The sequence below is a fragment of the Vigna umbellata genome, chromosome 1, assembly GCF_029865625.1.
Source record: "Vigna umbellata cultivar VRB3 chromosome 1, Vumbellata_1.0, whole genome shotgun sequence".
NCBI classification, from domain to species: Eukaryota; Viridiplantae; Streptophyta; class Magnoliopsida; order Fabales; family Fabaceae; genus Vigna; species Vigna umbellata.
The window spans coordinates 10,432,405-10,453,285 of record NC_142165.1 but is presented as its reverse complement, the minus strand read 5'-3'; the positions used below and the strand labels follow the sequence as shown (position 1 = coordinate 10,453,285).

At 33.7% G+C, this 20,881-nt stretch overlaps 5 protein-coding genes across 5 annotated transcripts; 2 read left to right on the top strand and 3 right to left on the bottom strand.

Moving 5' to 3' along the window:
• The first annotated feature begins 1 nt into the window (after window position 1).
• LOC124841263 (1-aminocyclopropane-1-carboxylate oxidase-like) lies at window positions 2-3,175 on the top strand. Its single transcript, XM_088094085.1, has 4 exons — window positions 2-121; window positions 233-459; window positions 2,301-2,634; window positions 2,716-3,175. The coding sequence occupies exons 1-4, from the start codon at window positions 17-19 to the stop codon at window positions 2,980-2,982; spliced, it is 933 nt and encodes a 310-aa protein (XP_087950211.1). The 5' UTR covers window positions 2-16; the 3' UTR covers window positions 2,983-3,175.
• A 229-nt stretch (window positions 3,176-3,404) lies between these two features.
• On the bottom strand, window positions 3,405-4,743 carry LOC148204594 (uncharacterized). Its single transcript, XM_088094077.1, has 2 exons — window positions 4,309-4,743; window positions 3,405-4,218 (listed from the first exon to the last, which is right to left on the bottom strand). The coding sequence occupies exons 1-2, from the start codon at window positions 4,642-4,644 to the stop codon at window positions 3,607-3,609; spliced, it is 948 nt and encodes a 315-aa protein (XP_087950203.1). The 5' UTR covers window positions 4,645-4,743; the 3' UTR covers window positions 3,405-3,606.
• Window positions 4,744-9,772: 5,029 nt separating this feature from the next.
• On the bottom strand, window positions 9,773-10,981 carry LOC148204593 (uncharacterized). The gene is made up of 6 exons (XM_088094082.1): window positions 10,867-10,981; window positions 10,617-10,784; window positions 10,434-10,538; window positions 10,284-10,332; window positions 10,108-10,203; window positions 9,773-10,019 (listed from the first exon to the last, which is right to left on the bottom strand). The coding sequence occupies exons 1-6, from the start codon at window positions 10,899-10,901 to the stop codon at window positions 9,930-9,932; spliced, it is 543 nt and encodes a 180-aa protein (XP_087950208.1). The 5' UTR covers window positions 10,902-10,981; the 3' UTR covers window positions 9,773-9,929.
• Window positions 10,982-14,923: 3,942 nt separating this feature from the next.
• On the top strand, window positions 14,924-16,372 carry LOC124841262 (1-aminocyclopropane-1-carboxylate oxidase 4-like). The gene is made up of 4 exons (XM_047317506.2): window positions 14,924-15,043; window positions 15,156-15,382; window positions 15,506-15,839; window positions 15,921-16,372. Exons 1-4 carry the CDS (start codon window positions 14,939-14,941, stop codon window positions 16,179-16,181), a joined length of 927 nt encoding a protein of 308 aa, XP_047173462.2. The 5' UTR covers window positions 14,924-14,938; the 3' UTR covers window positions 16,182-16,372.
• A 177-nt stretch (window positions 16,373-16,549) lies between these two features.
• Window positions 16,550-20,881, bottom strand: LOC124834362 (uncharacterized). Its single transcript, XM_088094063.1, has 7 exons — window positions 20,325-20,881; window positions 20,085-20,234; window positions 19,778-19,930; window positions 19,398-19,562; window positions 19,140-19,304; window positions 17,497-17,921; window positions 16,550-17,406 (listed from the first exon to the last, which is right to left on the bottom strand). The coding sequence occupies exons 1-7, from the start codon at window positions 20,854-20,856 to the stop codon at window positions 16,795-16,797; spliced, it is 2,202 nt and encodes a 733-aa protein (XP_087950189.1). The 5' UTR covers window positions 20,857-20,881; the 3' UTR covers window positions 16,550-16,794.

The window sequence follows — 20,881 nt, the reverse complement described above, 5'->3', positions numbered from 1 at the left end:
AGAGAAGGCGCGAGAGATGGAGAAGTTTCCCGTGATCAACTTGGCGAATATCAACGGTGAGGAGAAGAAAGGTATCCTAGAGCAGATCGAAGATGCTTGCCAAAACTGGGGATTTTTTGAGGTACCCCACCAACTTCCTCATAACACCTTTCTCCGTATACATTTGCAAGCTAAGGTTTTGTTGATGTTGTTCATTTTGACTGTGCTAACTAAGATGCTTTCGTGATTGTAGTTGGTGAATCACGGAATACCCCACGAACTTCTCGATAGGGTGGAAAGGTTAACAAAAGAGCATTATAGGAAATGCATGGAGAAGAGGTTCAACGAGGCTGTGGGAAGCAAGGGGTTAGAGTGTGTGGAAGACGAATTAAAGGACATGGACTGGGAGAGCACCTTCTTCTTGCGCCATCTTCCAACGTCCAACATCTCTGAAATCCCTGATCTCACCAAGGAGTACAGGTAAACTGTTAGTATTTTGAAGGTTGTGAAAGGAGTAGTTGATGTGGTAGAGAAAATGTAGAGATAGTAGAATGTAGAAGTAGTAGTTGAAAGAAGTGTTGTAGTTGTCTTTAGTTGTAGTAGATGTTAGCTCATACAAATGGTAGATGTTGGCTTCATACATCAAATGGTAGAGTTCATGGGTATTTATAGACCCATAGATTATTCTAGAACATACTAGCCACAACTTATATGGAATGTTCTAGATTTTTACCTATGTAGAATATTCTTGATTTTTCTTCCTATCTTAGGTTTTTCTAGAATATTCTAGAACTTGTATTACATTTCAATTCTTCTATTTAAGGAGCTTCTACATTCTTCTAGAATTTGCATTACACTTTAATACTCCTCCTTAATGCAAATTCGGTAACTCCAAGCATTGTGCGCAGTAGTTCAAATCTTGGTCTTGGTAATGCCTTCGTAAATATATCTGCAATTTGGTCTTCTGTTGGACAGTACTCGAGTCGAATTTGTTTATTTCTAGAAATTTCTTCTCTACTTTTATTTCCTTCATATTCTTTATTCTGAGACCGTAATTTTAGGTTTGATTGAAAGGCATTTTCAACCGAGTCTTCTTCATGCCTTTTCAATCTTTGTTCATAAGCTTCAAGAGAGCCCATTAGTTGTGTGACTGACAATGTAGCCAAATCTTTTGTTTGTTCAATCGCGGTTGTGATTGCATCATACTTTTGGGGAATAGAAATTAAAATTTTCTCAACGATCTTTTTGTCAAGAATATTTTCCCCATAGGCTCTCATTTGACTAACTATTTCTTTTATTCTAGAATAGTAGTCTTTAATGGTCTCAGATTCTTTCATTCTTAATAATTCAAACTCTCGTCTTAGAGAATGAAGTTTAATATTGCGTACCTCGTCACTTCCTTGAAACTCCTCTTGTATTGTGTTCCAAGCTTGTTTTGCACTTGTAGCACCAATTATCCTTGGAAAAATTGTGTCATCAACTGCTTGTTGAAGAACAAATAAAGCCCTTGAATCTTTCTGCTTGTTTTCTTTCAACTCCTTCTTTTGAGCTGTAGTAAGAGTGGAAGTGTCTTCTGGAATAGGGAATCCTTCTTCTATGATGTTCCATAAATCTTGAGAACGGAAGAATGTCTTCATTTTGACACTCCAGAAATCATAATTTTCTCCTTTGAAAATAGGTACTGGAATTGATGATGTTTGATTAGTAGTAGCCATTGTTGAGAATATATTTGGGAGTAGTAGAATGAGTTATAGCTTTGTTTGAGGTAGTTGAAAATTTTATCTACGCCCAGTAGATGACCGAACGTAGCTCTGGTACCACTGTTAGTATTTTGAAGGTTGTGAAAGGAGTAGTTGATGTGGTAGAGAAAATGTAGAGATAGTAGAATGTAGAAGTAGTAGTTGAAAGAAGTGTTGTAGTTGTCTTTAGTTGTAGTAGATGTTAGCTCATACAAATGGTAGATGTTGGCTTCATACATCAAATGGTAGAGTTCATGGGTATTTATAGACCCATAGATTATTCTAGAACATACTAGCCACAACTTATGTGGAATGTTCTAGATTTTTACCTATGTAGAATATTCTTGATTTTTCTTCCTATCTTAGGTTTTTCTAGAATATTCTAGAACTTGTATTACATTTCAATTCTTCTATTTAAGGAGCTTCTACATTCTTCTAGAATTTGCATTACACTTTAATATAAACAAATTGAAAACTAAGAGATTCATGTATATGCATGAATCCTGAAATATTGCTCGTAATGTGACACATATATCACTGTGTGCACTTAACATGTCTTAACTGGAGGACGTGATGATGCAGGGATGCAATGAAGGAATTTGCAGAGAAATTGGAGAAACTGGCGGAGGAGTTGCTGGATATGCTGTGTGAAAATCTTGGATTGGAGAAGGGGTACTTGAAGAGGGCGTTTTATGGATCAAGAGGTCCTAATTTTGGGACAAAGGTGGCAAACTACCCTGCGTGTCCAAAGCCAGAATTGGTGAAGGGTCTTCGTGCCCATACAGATGCGGGTGGGATAATCCTTCTCTTGCAAGACGACAAAGTGAGTGGCCTTCAGCTTCTCAAAGATGGGAAATGGATGGATGTGCCTCCGATGCGCCATTCCATTGTTGTTAACCTTGGCGACCAGATTGAGGTATGCTAACTAAAGACGTTTCTTGTTTATTACTTGTGTAACGTATTGTAGTTGTAGTAATTGTGATGCAACATTTGACAGGTAATAAGCAATGGGAAATACAAGAGTGTGGAGCATCGTGTGATTGCTCGAAGTGATGGAACGAGAATGTCGGTGGCGTCATTCTACAACCCTGGCAGTGATGCTGTTATCTACCCGGCACCACCATTGTTGGAGAGAGAGGCAAAGGAGGCAGAGGTTGTGTACCCAAAATTTGTGTTTGAGGATTACATGAAGCTCTATGCTACGCTCAAGTTCCAACCAAAGGAGCCTAGATTTCAAGCCTTCAACGCTCTCAACTCCTCTTAGATTCCTTCCAACTCCCTCCCCCACCTTCATTATAAGTCTATAGCAACACAATACTCTACAAGAAGAATTTTTATTTATTTAAAATAAAAAAAGGATAAAGACTGAAATACTGCAAGACATTCTTATTACAATATTAGTTGATTTGTTTACTTTCTTTATAATATACAAGTAACTATTTATTCTTTGTTGGGTATAGTTGATTTCTAGTATTATTTATCTACTCCATTATTTTGGACAATAAAAGCGAAGTTTCAAATTGGCTGCCATTACCAAGATGGATTAATTAATATTGTATGTGAAGATGGCATAAAAGTAAAGTATTGAGCACAACATTAAATTTAAAGTTGAAATCAGGATGATTGACGCAGTACATCGGGAATGTCTATAAATTTGTCTCCTTAATCTCAAACATAACACACCATCTAACACAAAGTGGGTACAATTGAAAAGCTGTATTTCGCAGCTGATAATAATAATATATGTTTACTGCACAAATGCACACACACCACACTCTATGCTTAAAGATGAAAGTTGCATGATGAAAAGCGAGAATAAAAAATATTTGCCAAAGCTGATGATATGATAAGACATGACTCCAACACGACACTGATATGGTAGAATGTTCTAATAATTTTGTCCGTCATCATCAGTTGCATTTGGCACCGTAGAAAAAATGGCTGCCAGAAGGTCAACGTAGAGTTGCACCTGATCCAGGGCAAAGAAAGTAACAGGAAAACAAGTAGCAATATAAATTGGCAATATGACCTTCTTGTATTTGTGATTGAACAGAAAAGAATGGCCAATGCAGAAAGAAGCAAGCAATGCAATAATGGATAAGAAAAGAAAACTTAAGCCGAAAGCAAGTTTGAGTGGCAATGATTTGCGGTATTCTCTGGGTAGCTTTCGAGAAGTGATGACGGTAAGGAACATTATGAGTCCGGAGACTGAGAAACAAAGTCCAAATAGCGAAGAAAAAACAAATGCATCGAATGCAGGCTTGCCTTCAAAATGAGGCATACCATGGTCATCTATGCCACCAGGAACAGTGGTGGCGGTTGCAAAGGAAGCAGCAGCAACAAGCGCAGTCACTACAGAGCAAGATTCAGATGTCTCCTTCAGCCACTCCCCACTCTCCTTCCTAAGATTATCATGTGTTTTCTTGAAGATTTCCCACGGGATTTTCTGGTCTTTATCACGCAAAAGGTAATAGTGTCGTGGTACAAGGCTTGCGACATACTGGTCCAAGGTAGAAAATTGAATCATCAGCAATATCGTTCTTTCCTCAACATGAAAATTAAAATATTATATATGAATTTGTTTGGGTACCTGAAACCATTTTGCGTCCCACACCATCTCTAAGGCAGAATAAGAAACTTTGGAATGCATATCATCTGCTGGAACCTCTCCTGCCATGTGTAACATGGTCTTCCCATCCTTATTTATTGCCATACATAAAGTTCTCCAAACTTCACACTTCAAGATCTCTTTCAGACTTTCAATTACAGCGGGTTTCCTATTCTTCGCAGCAACCAGTAATACATTCTCTCCCTGCGAGTTAGTTTCATGCACGACACTTGGACGTCGCTGAAACATTTCCTTCACCATTTCAATTATGCCATTCCTTGCTGCTTCCAAAAATGGCGTTTCCTTTTTGTCAATCATCTTAGCCTTTGTTTTGTTTACTCCTTTCTTTTGCCTTTTATCGTCTTTGCAATCTTCCTCTTCTTCCTCTTCTTCCTCTTCTTCCTCTTCTTCCAACCACCTCGATTGACTGGTTTCTCCCGCTGTCAAGTGAATGTTGTTCTCTTAGAAATTTAAGTTGGACATTCTTAGTTTGACACTCACAAAATGGTCATATATTTTTAGGTACATATATACAGATATAACTAAATGGTTCTGTTAGATTACTAAAAACGATCGAGTTTAATGAATATAGATTTTGTTATTCTTATCTCACTTTAGCATAAGGAACTTAGTTCGGTTAACATAAGAATTTTTTATGTACCATTACTTCACTACAAGCAAATAATTAAATAGAAACCAACTTTCGAAAAAAATAATTAATTACTGTATTAGCTAATTCAACTATTATTTTATAATTAAAAATTATGTATCTAAAATAATGTTTATTATTAATATAATTAATTGGTAAATTAAAATTAAAATTGATCTTTTTAATATTAATTACTAAAAATTAGTGTTTAAATTAGTTTTTAATTTAAAATTAGAGAATAATTTAAAATTAATAATAGAGAATATATTTTATAATTAAACTATAATTAAAGGAGATATGATAGATGAGTTGAATATTGTGTAATAATATTGTATGATTATTAATTGTGATAGTCATAGTAACTTACATGGAAGTGATAATGAGATATACCATAAGAGAACCAAGATAGATTGCACTTCAATAAAGATATTATTGGGTCTAGAGTGGTCAAGATTATAAAGGTAACTTTTAAGAAAAATTCAACACGTATTTGTGAAGCATATGTTGGATATAAACAAAGTCTTAAATTAGATAAAATAAGAGTTGGACATGAATTTATATACACATAACATACCTCTCTTTTAGTAAGAAGCCTCTCTTTTAGTAAGTTTGGAGTGGTACTAAAAACAAATCCACTCCTTTGTTTGACAATATATCATATTTTTTAATGTATCTAATCATTGAGAAATGAATTGAAACATAGACATAGAGCACTCAAGAGGATTTGGTTCTAGGAATGAATTTAATCTTTTTTAGTCATTTTAGATATATGATTTTAATGTAATTGTATGTTAATTTGACTAAGAAATTAGTAATTTAAGATATAGATTTAGAACTTGCTCCTAAAGAATTAAGACTAGTATGTTTTTTTAATGTGAATGTCTCAATGAGATAGAGATATTGTACAGACAGAGTTTCTGTATCATTTAATTCATGAAATCTAATTTTGATAAAACTTTTACTGAATCATTTTAATAAACTTATAAATTTGTTGTCAAAAATGCGTTTTATTTTACTATGAATCAAACCATACTTTTATCAAAGTTATAATTAGTAAATAACAATATAATTAGACAAACAAGCATAAATTCATTAGAAAAAGGGATACATGGACTTCCATTTTACTACTTGTAACGAATTAGTTCACTTGTCAAAGAGTTAATACTAACTCCAAAACTAACTAATTGGAGTTGAAAATAATGTAACTCAACTATATGTGATTTTATCTATACTATTTTGTGGTATCAAAACATTGAAAAATATTTTTTGAACTTAGACAAGGATCAAACAATTTAGAGTTTTGGTTCTAAACATAGATTATAATCTATTCTAAAAACATTTTCTCAATGCAAATTTTGTGTTAAAATAATTAAAAGATTCGTATTTAAAGAATTAGGACTCACGAAACGTTGTGCTTAAGTTATTTTAGAAATATATTGTGTAAATTATTATATTGAGTTTAATTCGTAAATTCCAACTTCAATGAATTCCAAATTCTAATATTTTTGTATATGTTAATGGTATAAAAATATATTTAATATTAACGGGACAAATTTTATTAAGGAAAGATAATAATTTTATTCCTTTATAATTTCATTCTCCATGAATTCTATGTGGAAAGACCTTTTCAAAATTAAGAGTGACACTAACTCATTATACGTTATCTAATGTCTCTCGCCAAATTAGAACAATTATTCTTAGATATTGTGTTGATGGTTGGCTTTTTTTTTTTTATTAAGATGATTAGATTGCATAATATTTGGATTTTTCATAGAACAATTGTTCTTAGATATTATGTTGATGGTTAGATTTTTTTTATTAAAATGGTTGAATTATATAGTATTTGGATTTCTTACATTAGTTAAACTTCGGTATAAACATTGTAATAACAATTATTTGCTTTGTTGATACTCTTAATTATCTATTATAATTTCTCTACATTTGTCATTGTTATAACTATTTTGAATTTTTATGATGACTTCCAATATACAAAAGTACGTTTGTATTGCACAGAAAATCAATTTAATTAAAACGGTTAAATATTATCTATATATCAAGTTAGTAGGTAATTACATACCAAATCCATAGGATCTACACATATAGTTTGTAAGTAATATATATGTGGTAAAATCTATAGATAGTTGTAATTTACAAAATATTTACCTAATTATTTTTTACTGTAAATAAATTATAACTATTGAACGATTTTTGATTATTATCTACAAATTTTGATGGTAGATAATTGTATTTTTCTAATAATGCATTTTCTTTTTTAATTCTACCTTTTAATAACTACATTTTTAAATTTACATAATTACTCATAATAACTTTTTTTTTTTTCAATTTTATTCTTTTAATAATTAATTTTTTAAATTCAAATATTTATTTGTAATAAAAACTGTCATAAAGTTATACAAATTATTTATTTTTAATAAACATTATTTTATAATTTAATAAAAAAATTTCCTAAAAAGAGACACAGGTATGTTTTCACTAGTAATATAATAATATATATTAAAATTTAAATTATATATATATAATTAAAATATTATTGTTTTAAATTTTAATATGAATATGTTTTACTTTTTGTAGTTTCAAAATATCACGACTTAAGAAATAAAGCATTACGTTCATACTTGTTTATCTTGGCACGGTAGCATATGAATACTTGTTTATCTTGTTTAAAATATCATCTCGTGCAACATGCACAACTTATCCTGATTCTATTTTTGGAATGCGCATTCGTTTCATTTTCCTTTTATTTTTCTGCGACTCTGCCAACAAAAAAACTGAATATAATATATATATTTTTTAATTTTTTAATTTATTCATTTGTGTTCCATATCTGTTTTATGTTTCCCTTCTCATTTCTGCTTTTCAATAAGTGGGAGGCAAATGATTAGGCTATGTGTTTGGAATTTCTCTTAAGAAACTATTAAATTATATATGATAGTTCAGTTATAAAAGATTTATTGGTACAATTTGTATCTTGGACTGATTTTAGTTTTTTGTAAATGAGTCAATACACTTACAAGTATTTTAAGAATTTCTTATATGTATTTAAATAATAAAAATTTATTTAATTTCTTAAAAAACTATATGAAGAATAAATATAGAATTTTAGATTAAATTGAGTTTAATAAATAGAATTAATAAGTACCCTATGAAAGTCACAAAATAAAACCTATTTAACCCATTAACAAAAGCTTACATTAATATAAGGATGATCCCTAAATTATCCCCTGTTATTTTATTTTTTCAATCAAAACTATTAAAAACCTATTTAAACTCTTTTTCACTCAAGGTTATGGTTAAATAACAATTTTGCTGCATCCTATCCAATCTATTAAACTGCCATAAAATTGTAATTATCTATTGATATTGTTAAATAAGACTTTTAGTTTTTCTCTACTTTTAAAATATATATATTCAAATTTATTATTTTTATATGAAATGATATTTACATATCTTATTTTATTTAAAAATTTATATATTGATTAAATTTTAAATAAACAAAATTGTAAAATGTAAAATTTGAAACTTAAAATATGAAGAATGAATACTTTTGTATCTTTTGGAAGACAAACTTAAACAGTTTTAATTATTAGTTATTAAAAATGTAAAAATAAATAAATTTTACCAATTATAAATTATCTTATAAAATATAAAGATTTATATTTTTTAAAGCATTTTTTAATGTAAAAATAAATAAATATTATATTACGTGATTAAATTTATTATTATATAAATATAAATACTAATACAATGAGGAGATATTTGTTATTTTATTAATAACATAATTTGTAAAAATTTATTTTAAAATTGAAAGGAGTACAAATATCATTTGAAAAAAATTAAGAGCTATGGACACAACTTTTCTTTATTAATTGTTGTCATAATTTAATCTAAATAACATTGAAATCAATACAATTAAAAAAAGAAATAAAATAAACTTTTAAAGATTAAAATTAAAATGTTAATCTAAAAAAATTTGTTATATTGTCATCCAGTTAACAGTAAATTTACTGATATTTGATTAAAATTAAAATTTAATTATATTTAATTAATTTAGCTTAATTTAATTATAACTAAATAATTAAATTAAATTAAATTTTTAATTTAATTTAATTTAATTAATTTATAATTAAAATATTTAATTTAATTAAATCACAATTAAAATATTTAATTTAATTATATTTAAATAATTTAATTTAATTAATAGCTTTTCTTTTCTCGTTTACACACTTTATATTTAACAAACACTAGTGCAGAAAGGGGTTTTAACGTCCGATATTTTGGCCTTTTGACGTCCGCCGTACGCCCGACGTTTATGTGGGTGACGTCGCTCAGACGTCCGAAGTGGCAGGACGGACGTCTCTGTAAACGTCCGTTGTGTCAGCACGGACGTCTACATGAACGTCCGTTGTGGCAGGACGGACGTCTCTGTAAAACGTCCGTTGTGTCAGCACGGACGTCTACATGAACGTCCGTTGTGTCATGACGGACGTCGACATGAACGTCCGTTGTGTCAGGAGGGACGTTTACATGAACGTCCGTTGTGTGTGGACGGACGCCTATATAAACGTCCGTTGTGTCTGGACGGACGTCGATATATACGTCCGCCTCCTCCCCCCTGACGTCTACCTTGCTGAAATGTTTTAGGTAGGAGCTGGGGGGTGGACGTCCGTGTGTGCACTGACAGACGTCTGTAGACGTCCGACTGTGCACTAACGGACGTCTACTGGGCGTTTTTTTTTTAAAAATTAGTTTATTTTTTCAATAAAACCACACCTGAAAAGCAGAAAAATGTCCCAGAACAATTTTGCAATAATATAAAAATGCGTTTTATATAAACAAAGTTCTACTTAATGTGGAGTTCAATCCACTACCAAACTATCAACATAAAACTTAAACTAAAAAACTAAACAATGTTCAACAAGAAATATAACTATTCCTAACTCCATCTTTGCAGAAGATAAGCGGTCCACTCCTGCCTTATCTGTTTAATTGTGTCTTCTGTAATAGGCGATGTAGTCTTGAAGCGCTGCAAAATTCAACAAAGATTCATTATTGTTTCATATATAGTTGTAGATGAATATGATTTGTAATGTATTGAAGGTATACATCATTACCTCATTCCAGTCATCTGTAATGACTGCTCGAATGATGGTCTTAATCCAACACATCACATAGAAGCCACATTCCCATGAATCTACCTGGTGGTTACACTAAAATAACAAACTAAATAGTTAAGAATTTAGATCATTCAATAACATAAATGAAAAGGAAACGTTAAATGACTTACAACCTTTGGATACAAAACTTGAACCAGTTGACCACGAGATTTACCAATAACTCTGTACAGATTGAAAACACAAAGTATAAATAATATGACTATTTTATCATAAAAGTTGAAGGTGAACATCAAATTCAAAGTCATTTTTTGAGAAACACTTACCCTTGAAGCATGGTTCTCAACTCAGTTTTCATCCTCCTGTGCAACGAACAAAAAAATATAATTTTACATTGTTTGGGAAGGATTACCATCAGCTGCCAGTGCGACCTATCACGAAGGACAAATAGTTATTCAACTAATTAACGAAACTATAATAATAAACTGACCACATATAACAACACCTACCCGTCAATGTATGGCACAAGGTATACGTCTCTTTTTGACTCATCCATCCATGTTTGCAAATAATCTTGTCTGTTTTGAAGTGTGTTACCAGACGGTTGAATGGTCTGAGGTTCAACAAATCCGTACATGGAAGACCGACCTTGGTCTACAACGATTGTGTCCATGTACCTAAAACAACAAAGTTAAGTTGTTAGAAACTATATAACAATGTAAATAAAAGTAATATGAAAGACCAAATTGAGTAACTTACATGCACCACAGCTGAATGATGGAAATATTCAACATCCTGTCTCCCCCAATCACCTCCAATGCATCAGAAAATGTGATATAAACTGGCACATGTGGGGGAAGACCAAATACCCTCAAATCCCAGTAGACTTCTAATGATGCTTTCTTTAATCTGGGTAATTTTGTCACTAACTTTGATAGAGGATCATCCGAGTAGTCAACGATGACCACAATCAAATATGCATCCGGAGAACAACACAAGTACTGAACCGAAATTTTATCAATCTTATCCTTAAACCCCAAATGACATGGAATTGCAAATTATGGAAATTAATTTTCTCAAACTGTCCAATCGGACAATTCAAAATTTAACACAAACGATTAAAAGATTAATCGTTTGTCTTAAATTTCAAACGGGAACTAAGTGTCACTCAATGATTTGATACTTATATAATACACAACTAATACAGATATATTCAAAAGCCAATTACGCAGTCACATTTTACAGTAAAAAACGTGCATTCACAAAACTCAATTACATGCATACAAAAAAATTTCAACCAACAAGCTAACCTGAAAAGTAGATTCGAAATGAAAATGATGAAAACGGAGGAGTGAACGGCCTAAAACGCAGTCCAAAAACAGTCAAAGAAGCCTCCAAGAACACGCAAGAGTCTACAAAAAAACGGACCGAAAACGATTTTTAATCGGTTCAAATCAAAGGTATTTCATCACAGAGCAATGTAATCGGATTGAAAATGAATTTAAACGGTCCAAAAACGAGAAAACTCACCTGGAAATCAATGGCGCAGCAGCGTTTTGCGGAGGAAGACGATGAACAGTGCGTTTCCAAACGTTAACTGGTCACTGGTTCGCGGGAGCACGATATTATACTCTTAGACGTCCGGCGAGCTTGTGGACGGACGTCTATAATAGTATAGACGTCCGGTTCGTCACTAATGTGACGTCTTTGAGGATTTAAAAATGATATTCGCGGGTGGGTTTAAACGTCAGTGCTTGGTTGCGTCGACGTCTCTAATATGATAAACGTCCGTTTTGGGGGCCTGACGTCTATTATATTGAACAAACTGAACGTTTCAACTCCCCATGGCAGGCCCTCAACGTCCGTCCTACGAGGGCCCGGACGTCTATAATAGTATAAACGTTTGGCCCCGCATATGGGACGTCTCTGGACCTGAAGAGAATTAAATATCCAACCACCCTGTCAGTACATTAAACGTCCGTTATAGGGGCTCGGACGTCTATAATATTATAGACGTCCGTGCCCTCTTAGGACTGACGTTGAGGGCCTGAAGAGAATTAAATATCCAACCACCCTGTCAGTACCTTCAACGTCCGTTATAGGGGCACGGACGTCTGTGTTTATTATAGACGTCCGAGCCCTCCCAAAACGGACGTGTAAGGTCCCTACTTGGGAAATTGAAACGTTCAGCCTCGTAGACGTCCGTCCCCCTGAGACGGACGTCTAAGGGCTGCAATGGGTATAAACGTTCAGCTATAAACGTTCAGCCTTTTAACGTCCGTCTCCGAGGACGGACGTTCGCTAGAGTATAAACGTCCGTCTCGGCCAGGGACGGACGTTCAAAGCCTGCAAATGGTTTTCACTGTTCAGCCAAATGAACGTCCGTCACTTAAGACGGACGTTCACTCAAGTATAAACGTCCGTCTCGGCCAGGGACGGACGTTCAAAGCCTGCACATGGATTTTCACTGTTCAGCCTAATAAACGTCCGTCACCTAGGACGGACGTTCACTCAAGTTTAAACGTCCGTCTCGGGCAAGGACGGACGTTCAAAGAGCTGATAGGTGTTTACTAGTTCAGCCTATTAAACGTCCGTCCCCCAGGACGGACGTCCAGAACATTATAAACGTCCGTCTCGACCAAGGACGGACGTCCAAAGGGCTGACACGTGTTCACTTTGTTCAGCCTATAAACGTCCGTCTCCAAGGACGGACGTTCATAACATTATAGACGTCCGGCTAGCCCCAGGACGGACGTCTACAGTTCCACTTATTTACTAATATGCCACCGGTCAATTATATACGTTGGGGCTTTTGTGGACGGACGTCTATTTGGAGACGTTAAAACCCCTTTCTGCACTAGTGAAATTTCACTTTTAAAGTACATATATTTTTTTATGTAAATATTTTTTATATTTTAATTTCCTAATTTTCATCAAAATACAAGTACTTTAATTGAAAAGTTCCCTGAGCTACAAACAAAAATATTGATAAGAAAAATATATTAATATAAAATAAATTGATAAACTCATTAAACTTTAATATCAATGAGTATGTATGGGTGGATGTGTTATTTTCATATATCTTGTTTAATCTTCTTCACTTGTAACTATTTAAAAGCAAATAACCTTAAACTTTATCATGCTTCCAAATAACACTATCAACTTCACTTTTATTCCAATATTGATCTTTAAGCTTTACTTATTTTGAAAATAGTCACTTAATTAATCCTTAAAATTTACCCCCTTTTTAAATAGTCTCTCATATAGAATTGGTTTAAACTCTAAATCATTTTATTTTAAAACCTAGTTGTTTTATTTATTTTTCACAGAAAATTTTCTACATTAAAAGTATAATTAATTTTATAAATAAATCACTCAATATAAATTTTATTACTTTTATTTTATCCCCTGACTCTTTTTTTCCCGAAATAAATGAACTATAACAAAATATTAAATGAGTGATTTATATTGAAAATAAATAATCGTTCTCTAATTTGATAGAAATAACTATTGCCAAAAAATATATTAGAATGCAATTAAAGTTCAAGGGTCAATTAAAAAAAATGATAAACTCAAGGACTAATTTGAATTAGATTAAATGTTCATGATGTCTCCTTTAAATAACATTAAATAATTTATTAATTAACAACAAATAATTAGGTTTATTTTTATTTGAGGTTTTCTTTCACTTTTTTTTCTCTCTAACTTATGTTATTTGTTAGGTTTGTTTCCACACGTGTGAAAACAATAACGTACGAAGTTCGCATACCCATGAGAGCCTCCTTGCCCCACATAATTAAAAGACCATATTCAACTTACATGTTGGACTTAACTTCAGACACTTCATTCAATTTTTATGTGCTAAGAGAAACAAATTAGAGTAAAGAAGACGATTAGTATATTCTGGCAATATTCAACGTCTTCCCACTAAGAACAAAGTTTTCAAATTATGCACAGCAGAAATGTTCCTTTCAGTCAGACTCACAGCTTATCTTGTTCGGTGGCTCCAACTGGTCAAGTTTTCAAAATGAAAACAAAGAGACAACAAGTTCAGAAAATGATATCTTCTTTCTTTTTTGGATTTTCACTAATAATTTTCTTCCAGAATATAGTATTAATCGTCCAGTTGTAATTTTCAACCAATGGCATCGAACTCCTACTCAACAAATTTTTACATATATTTTCCAACTAAGAAATCGTGTATAAAATGCAGAAACTGTAGCTATTAACTCGGCCCACGCTTGAAAAATCATATCAGAAATATAAAACCACAACACGTCATAAAAAATATGATTTTTTTTTTCACATCCTTTTGAGGGGTAACTTGTAAGCTATAGGTTCCAATCAGTTATAGATGAAGGTAAATTTTTTGTGTACCATACACAATGATATCATCGCAGATCTTTTGTTAATTAAATACTTGTAATATATCTGAATAAGGAGTTCACAAGTTTTTATAAAAAGATAGAATAACAAATTTTACAGATTTATTTGCTTGTTCCATCTTCTAGGAAACCACGTTCTGAAACACTATAGTACAATTTAAGGGAAAATGCAAGGAAGATTGGCTTCGCCTCCACCCAGATGAGTCCAACGATACAAAAAGTAGACAATTCAACCACGCAAATGACCATGTCGCATAGACTGTCCAAAGAAAGCATGCATCTCATGATTCATGAGGCACACAGTAGAATTTTTTATATGTCCTCTTGTCTTCACTGAACTCTTTGAATCACTATAAATGCCACACACCTAGCACCCCAATATGCACAAACAAACACATATACATCAAGATTACTTATTAGAACAAAAGAAAGAGAAGGCGCGAGAGATGGAGAAGTTTCCAGTGATCAAGTTGGCGAATATCAACGGTGAGGAGAAGAAGGCTACCCTAGAGCAGATCGAAGATGCTTGCCAAAACTGGGGATTTTTTGAGGTACCCCACCAACTTCCTCATAAAACCTTTCTCCGTACACATTTGCAAGCTAAAGGTTTTGTTGATGTTGTCCATTTTAACTGTGCTAACTAAGATGCTTTCGTGATTGTAGTTGGTGAATCACGGAATACCCCACGAACTTCTCGATAGGGTGGAAAGGTTAACAAAAGAGCATTATAGAAAATGCATGGAGAAGAGGTTCAACGAGGCTGTGGGAAGCAAGGGGTTAGAGTGTGTCCAAGACGAATTGAAGGACATCGACTGGGAGAGCACCTTCTTCTTGCGCCATCTTCCAACCTCCAACATCTCTGAAATCCCTGATCTCACCAAGGAGTACAGGTAAAAAAATTGAAAACTAAGAGATTCATGTATATGCATGAATCCTGACATATTGCTCGTAATGTGACACATATATCACTGTGTGCACTTAACATGTCTTAACTGGAGGAGGTGATGATGCAGGGATGCAATGAAGGAATTTGCAGAGAAATTGGAGAAACTGGCGGAGGAGTTGCTGGATATGCTGTGTGAAAATCTTGGATTGGAGAAGGGGTACTTGAAGAGGGCGTTTTATGGATCAAGAGGTCCTAATTTTGGGACAAAGGTGGCAAACTACCCTGCGTGTCCAAAGCCAGAATTGGTGAAGGGTCTTCGTGCCCATACAGATGCGGGTGGGATAATCCTTCTCTTGCAAGACGACAAGGTGAGTGGCCTTCAGCTTCTCAAAGATGGGAAATGGGTGGACGTACCTCCGATGCGCCATTCCATTGTTGTTAACCTTGGCGACCAGATTGAGGTATGCTAACTAAAGACGTTTCTTGTTTATTAATTGTGTAACGTATTGTAGTTGTAGTAATTGTGATGCAACATTTGACAGGTAATAAGCAATGGGAAATATAAGAGTGTGGAGCATCGTGTGATTGCTCGAAGTGATGGAACGAGAATGTCGGTGGCGTCATTCTACAACCCTGGCAGTGACGCTGTTATCTACGCTGCACCACCATTGTTGGAGGCAAAGGAGGCAGAGGTTGTGTACCCTAAATTTGTGTTCGAGGATTACATGAAGCTCTATGCTACGCTCAAGTTCCAACCAAAGGAGCCTAGATTTCAAGCCTTCAACGCTCTCAACTCTTCTTAGATTCCTTCCAACTCCCTCCCCCACCTTCATTACAAGTCTATAGCAATACAATACTCTACAAGAAGAATTTTTATTTATTTAAAATAAAAAAAGGATAAAGACTGAAATACTGCAAGACATTCTTATTACAATATTAGTTGATTTGTTTACTTTCTTTATAATATACAAGTAATTATTCTTTGTTGGGTATAGTTGATTTCTATTATTATTTATCTACTCCATTATTTTGGACAATAAAAGCGAAGTTTCAAATTGGCTGCCATTACCATGGATTAAGGTTTAATATTGTATGTGAAGATGGCATAAAAGTAAAGTATTGAGCACAACATTAAATTTAAAGTTGAAATCAGGATGATTGACGCAGGGAATGTCTATAAATTTGTCTCCTTAATCTTAAACATAACACACCATCTAACACAAAGTGGGTACAATTGAAAAGCTGTATTTCGCAGCTGATAATAATAATATATGTTTACTGCACAAATGCACACACACCACACTCTATGCTTAAAGATGAAAGTTGCATGATGAAAAGCGAGAATAAAAAATATTTGCCAAAGCTGATGATATGATAAGACATGACTCCAACACGACACTGATATGGTAGAATGTTCTAATAATTTTGTCCGTCATCATCAGTTGCATTTGGCACCGCAGAAAAAATGGCTGCCAGAAGGTCAACGTAGAGTTGCACCTGATCCAGGGCAAAGAAAATAACAGGAAAACAAGTAGCAACATAAATTGGGAATATGACCTTCTTGTATTTGTGATTGAACAGAAAAGAATGGCCAATGCAGAAAGAAGCAAGCAATGCAATAATGGATAAGAAAAGAAAACTTAAGCCGAAGGCAAGTTTGAGTGGCAATGATTTGCGGTATTCTCTGGGTAGCTTTCGAGAAGTGATGACGGTAAGGAACATTATGAGTCCGGAGACTGAGAAACAAAGTCCAAATAGCGAAGAAAAAACAAATGCATCGAATGCAGGGTTGCCTTCAAAATGAGGCATACCATGGTCATCTATGCCACCAGGAACAGTGGTGGCGGTTGCAAAGGAAGCAGCAGCAACAAGCGCAGTCACTACAGAGCAAGATTCAGATGTCTCCTTCAGCCACTCCCCACTCTCCTTCCTAAGATTATCATGTGTTTTCTTGAAGATTTCCCACGGGATTTTCTGGTCTTTATCACGCAAAAGGTAATAGTGTCGTGGTACAAGGCTTGCGACATACTGGTCCAAGGTAGAAAATTGAATCATCAGCAATATCGTTCTTTCCTCAACATGAAAATTAAAATATTATATATGAATTTGTTTGGGTACCTGAAACCATTTTGCGTCCCACACCATCTCTAAGGCAGAATAAGAAACTTTGGAATGCATATCATCTGCTGGAACCTCTCCTGCCATGTGTAACATGGTCTTCCCATCCTTATTTATTGCCATACATAAAGTTCTCCAAACTTCACACTTCAAGATCTCTTTCAGACTTTCAATTACAGCGGGTTTCCTATTCTTCGCAGCAACCAGTAATACATTCTCTCCCTGCGAGTTAGTTTCATGCACGACACTTGGACGTCGGTGAATCATTTTACTCACCATTTCAATTATGCCATTCCTTGCTGCTTCCAAAAATGGCGTTTCATTTTTGTCAATTTTATCGTCTTTGCAATCCTTGTCTTCCTCTTCTTCCTCTTCTTCCTCTTCTTCCTCTTCTTCCAACCACCTCGATTGACTGGTTTCTCCCACTGTCAAGTGAATGTTGTTCTCTTAGAAATTTAAGTTGGACATTCTTAGTTTGACACTCACAAAATGGTCATATATTTTTTGGTACATATATACAGATATAACTAAATGGTTCTGTTAGATTACTAAAAACGAGTTTAATGAATATAGATTTTGTTATTCTTATCTCACTTTAGCATAAGGAACTTAGTTCGGTTAACGTAAGAATTTTTTATGTACCATTAACTTCACTACAAGCAAATAATTAAATAGAAACCAATTTTCGAAAAAAATAATTAATTACTGTATTAGCTAATTCAACTATTATTTTATAATTAAAAGTTATGTATCTAAAATAATGTTTATTATGAATATAATTAATTGGTAAATTAAAATTTAAATTGATCTTTTTAATATTAATTACTAAAAATTAGTGTTTAAATTAGTTTTTAATTTAAAATTAGAGAATAATTTAAAATTAATAATAGATAATATATTTTATAATTAAACTATAATTAAAGGAGATATGATAGATGAGTTGAATATTGTGTAATAATATTGTGTGATTATTAATTGTGATAGTCATAGTAACTTACATGTAAGTGATCATGAGATATACCATAAGAGAACCAAGATAGATTGCACTTCAATAAAGATATTGTTGGGTCTGGAGTGGTCAAGATTATGAAGGTAACTTTGAAGAAAAATTCTACATGTATTTGTGAAGTCTCTACCAGGATCCAAATTCAAACGCTTAAAAATACAAGACGACGAGATAATTTTTCTCGTGATTTAAAGTTAAGTTGAAGAATTATGATATATTATTTCTAAATCATAAAAAATATAAAGAAAGCGTCTACTAAAAAGTATTTAATAGTTTCAAAGTTGCATTAGAGTGTCCACCAATAAGTCATATTGTATTATTGTAAACAATAGTTTGTCTTAACTGTTTTAACTTTGATATCCCTATATTCTATGAATAAGAACCTGTTATATTTTTGAAGTCCTAATCAAAAGATATCCTTTTTGTAAAATCTTCTACTACAAAAAAGTTGATTTCTTTCACTTCTGTTCTTATGTTTTTCTTGTGATATATGGTATTTTTTTTAGTTCTGTAACATTTAACTCTACAATAAATGGTAAGTGTGATTAAGATGGGTGTGATAAGGGAGATTAAAATAATTTTGACATAAAATGGGAAGAAACGTAGTTAGTTAGAAAAGTGTAATATAGATAGATACCTTGCATCCACTGGCTATAAACATTATACATATCTATATCAATTGCAATATCAGAGGGTACAACCCCTCTTCCCGTGGTTGCTTCATAAGTTCTTCTCAATAGTTCCTTCAAGAGTCTTGGACCCAATTGGTGCTTCTTTTTTATCTCTTTTAGTTCATTTATCCCTTAAAAAGCAGATGCAACGAAATCAACTTGCCAAAAACCAATAGCTAAAATAGCTACCAATAGATCAAGAAACAAGTAGAATATATACACACCTCCAATAGCTGCTGAAATAATAGCATATACATATTGGACAAACTGAAGAATAGTTTTATAGTTTGGGGGGAAACGCCTTTCCTCACCCCAGCTATGGCTAATCGGTATTAAGTCTATCGGGTTGTTTTCTGGGTCACGTCTTTCCCTATTAAAAAGCAGTTTTCCTGACCAAAACAAATATGTACTTGTAATCAATAATGCATCACCATTGAACTCACAGTAGTAATAATTTAATAAGTTTGTCATATCATGTGCTATAGAGGCAGAATATCAAATACTCGACTACTGTTATACAGTTTATGAACATTTTGACAAATTAACGACGAAACAAATTAAGGAAATAGAAAAGAAACGGGATGACACAAACACATTTACATACTGGATAAACCGAAGAAACCGAATAAACTAGTAAAGGCTGAAGTCAACACGGCGTAGTTCCGTGGACAATTTTCATTCAGAAGCTTCTGAGGTTCCATCTCTCTTAAAATCGCTCGCATTTCCCTTTCAGGCTCAAAGGGTTCCACGTGTACACCTTTAACAAGACAAGTATAATTAAAACTTATGTATATACATATACAGATTCTTCTATTTTAAGGAAACACTAACAATTGTGAAAGTCAAGTCAATTCATTTTTATTACGAGAAAAAAAGAGTCCTGTAAGCATATTCTGTGTGAGTTTACTTACGTAGGTACTGGACTCGCCTCAACAATGAAAGATAGGTTGAACTGTGGAAGGCGGAAGGCTTAGTGGCAAGGACTTTGAGGGGAAGCTCTCCATCTTTATTCATAAGTACGCCAAGGAAATCATAATAATGCAATATTATGACTGCCAAATCTGCAGCATATGTAGCAATGCAGTGATGAGTGCGATTCAGCTTTGATATGTATATATAGAGGTAGAGAATGTATATATGTATATGCATACCGAAATATTCATTCCTGATAGCACAGTGAAGAATACTGTCACCGTTGCGTCGCACAAGATCTGGCAAGGGAGCTCTGTGGCCAAAAAGGTTAGAAAGATAAGCAAAGGCCTGTTTCTTCCCGTTGAGAGCGGCTTGAAAGAGAGGAGTCTCTCCTTCTTTGTTCTTGAGTTTGACTAAGTAAGTCCTCTCCCGATTCTCTCCTACGATGAACTCACATATCTTTGTGAAACCCCTGGAAGCAGCAACATGCAGAGCTGTATCCCCTCGATAGTTCTTCACTTTCAGAGCCTTCCTCGTCTTGTGTCTGATAATGGCTATCACAAGCTTTTCAACCACAACTTCTTCGTCCAAATCCACCGCCATGTGCAGTGCAGTGCCGACTAAATCGTCAATCCTTACCGTGTGACACGCTGGGTCTTCATTGTACATCTTCTCAACCTCTTCCCATTTCCCATCGAATGTGAACTCCGCCAGAATGTTCACTTTATTCCACAACAACTCCTCAAAATTTATATAATTGGTCTTTCCCATCCTGCTTCAACTTCCGATTATCAGA

What these genes read in the sequence shown, in the direction of transcription:
- LOC148204594 (XM_088094077.1), bottom strand. Translation starts at nt 4,644, where the DNA reads ATGATTGACAAAAAGGAAACGCCATTTTTGGAAGCAGCAAGGAATGGC. An exon ending in GGGACGCAAAATGGTTTCAG is followed by an intron (nt 4,219 to 4,308) that starts GTACCCAAACAA and finishes ACCTTGGACCAG; the next exon opens with TATGTCGCAAGCCTTGTACC.
- LOC124841263 (XM_088094085.1), top strand. Translation starts at nt 17, where the DNA reads ATGGAGAAGTTTCCCGTGATCAACTTGGCGAATATCAACGGTGAGGAG. An exon ending in GATCTCACCAAGGAGTACAG is followed by an intron (nt 460 to 2,300) that starts GTAAACTGTTAG and finishes GTGATGATGCAG; the next exon opens with GGATGCAATGAAGGAATTTG. An exon ending in ACCTTGGCGACCAGATTGAG is followed by an intron (nt 2,635 to 2,715) that starts GTATGCTAACTA and finishes AACATTTGACAG; the next exon opens with GTAATAAGCAATGGGAAATA.
- LOC148204593 (XM_088094082.1), bottom strand. Translation starts at nt 10,901, where the DNA reads ATGTTGAATATTTCCATCATTCAGCTGTGGTGCAT. An exon ending in TTGAGAACCATGCTTCAAGG is followed by an intron (nt 10,333 to 10,433) that starts GTAAGTGTTTCT and finishes CAATCTGTACAG; the next exon opens with AGTTATTGGTAAATCTCGTG. An exon ending in TTACAGATGACTGGAATGAG is followed by an intron (nt 10,020 to 10,107) that starts GTAATGATGTAT and finishes TGAATTTTGCAG; the next exon opens with CGCTTCAAGACTACATCGCC.
- LOC124834362 (XM_088094063.1), bottom strand. Translation starts at nt 20,856, where the DNA reads ATGGGAAAGACCAATTATATAAATTTTGAGGAGTTGTTGTGGAATAAA. An exon ending in TTATAGCCAGTGGATGCAAG is followed by an intron (nt 17,922 to 19,139) that starts GTATCTATCTAT and finishes TTCACTTGACAG; the next exon opens with TGGGAGAAACCAGTCAATCG. An exon ending in GGGACGCAAAATGGTTTCAG is followed by an intron (nt 17,407 to 17,496) that starts GTACCCAAACAA and finishes ACCTTGGACCAG; the next exon opens with TATGTCGCAAGCCTTGTACC.
- LOC124841262 (XM_047317506.2), top strand. Translation starts at nt 14,939, where the DNA reads ATGGAGAAGTTTCCAGTGATCAAGTTGGCGAATATCAACGGTGAGGAG. An exon ending in AAAACTGGGGATTTTTTGAG is followed by an intron (nt 15,044 to 15,155) that starts GTACCCCACCAA and finishes TCGTGATTGTAG; the next exon opens with TTGGTGAATCACGGAATACC. An exon ending in GATCTCACCAAGGAGTACAG is followed by an intron (nt 15,383 to 15,505) that starts GTAAAAAAATTG and finishes GTGATGATGCAG; the next exon opens with GGATGCAATGAAGGAATTTG.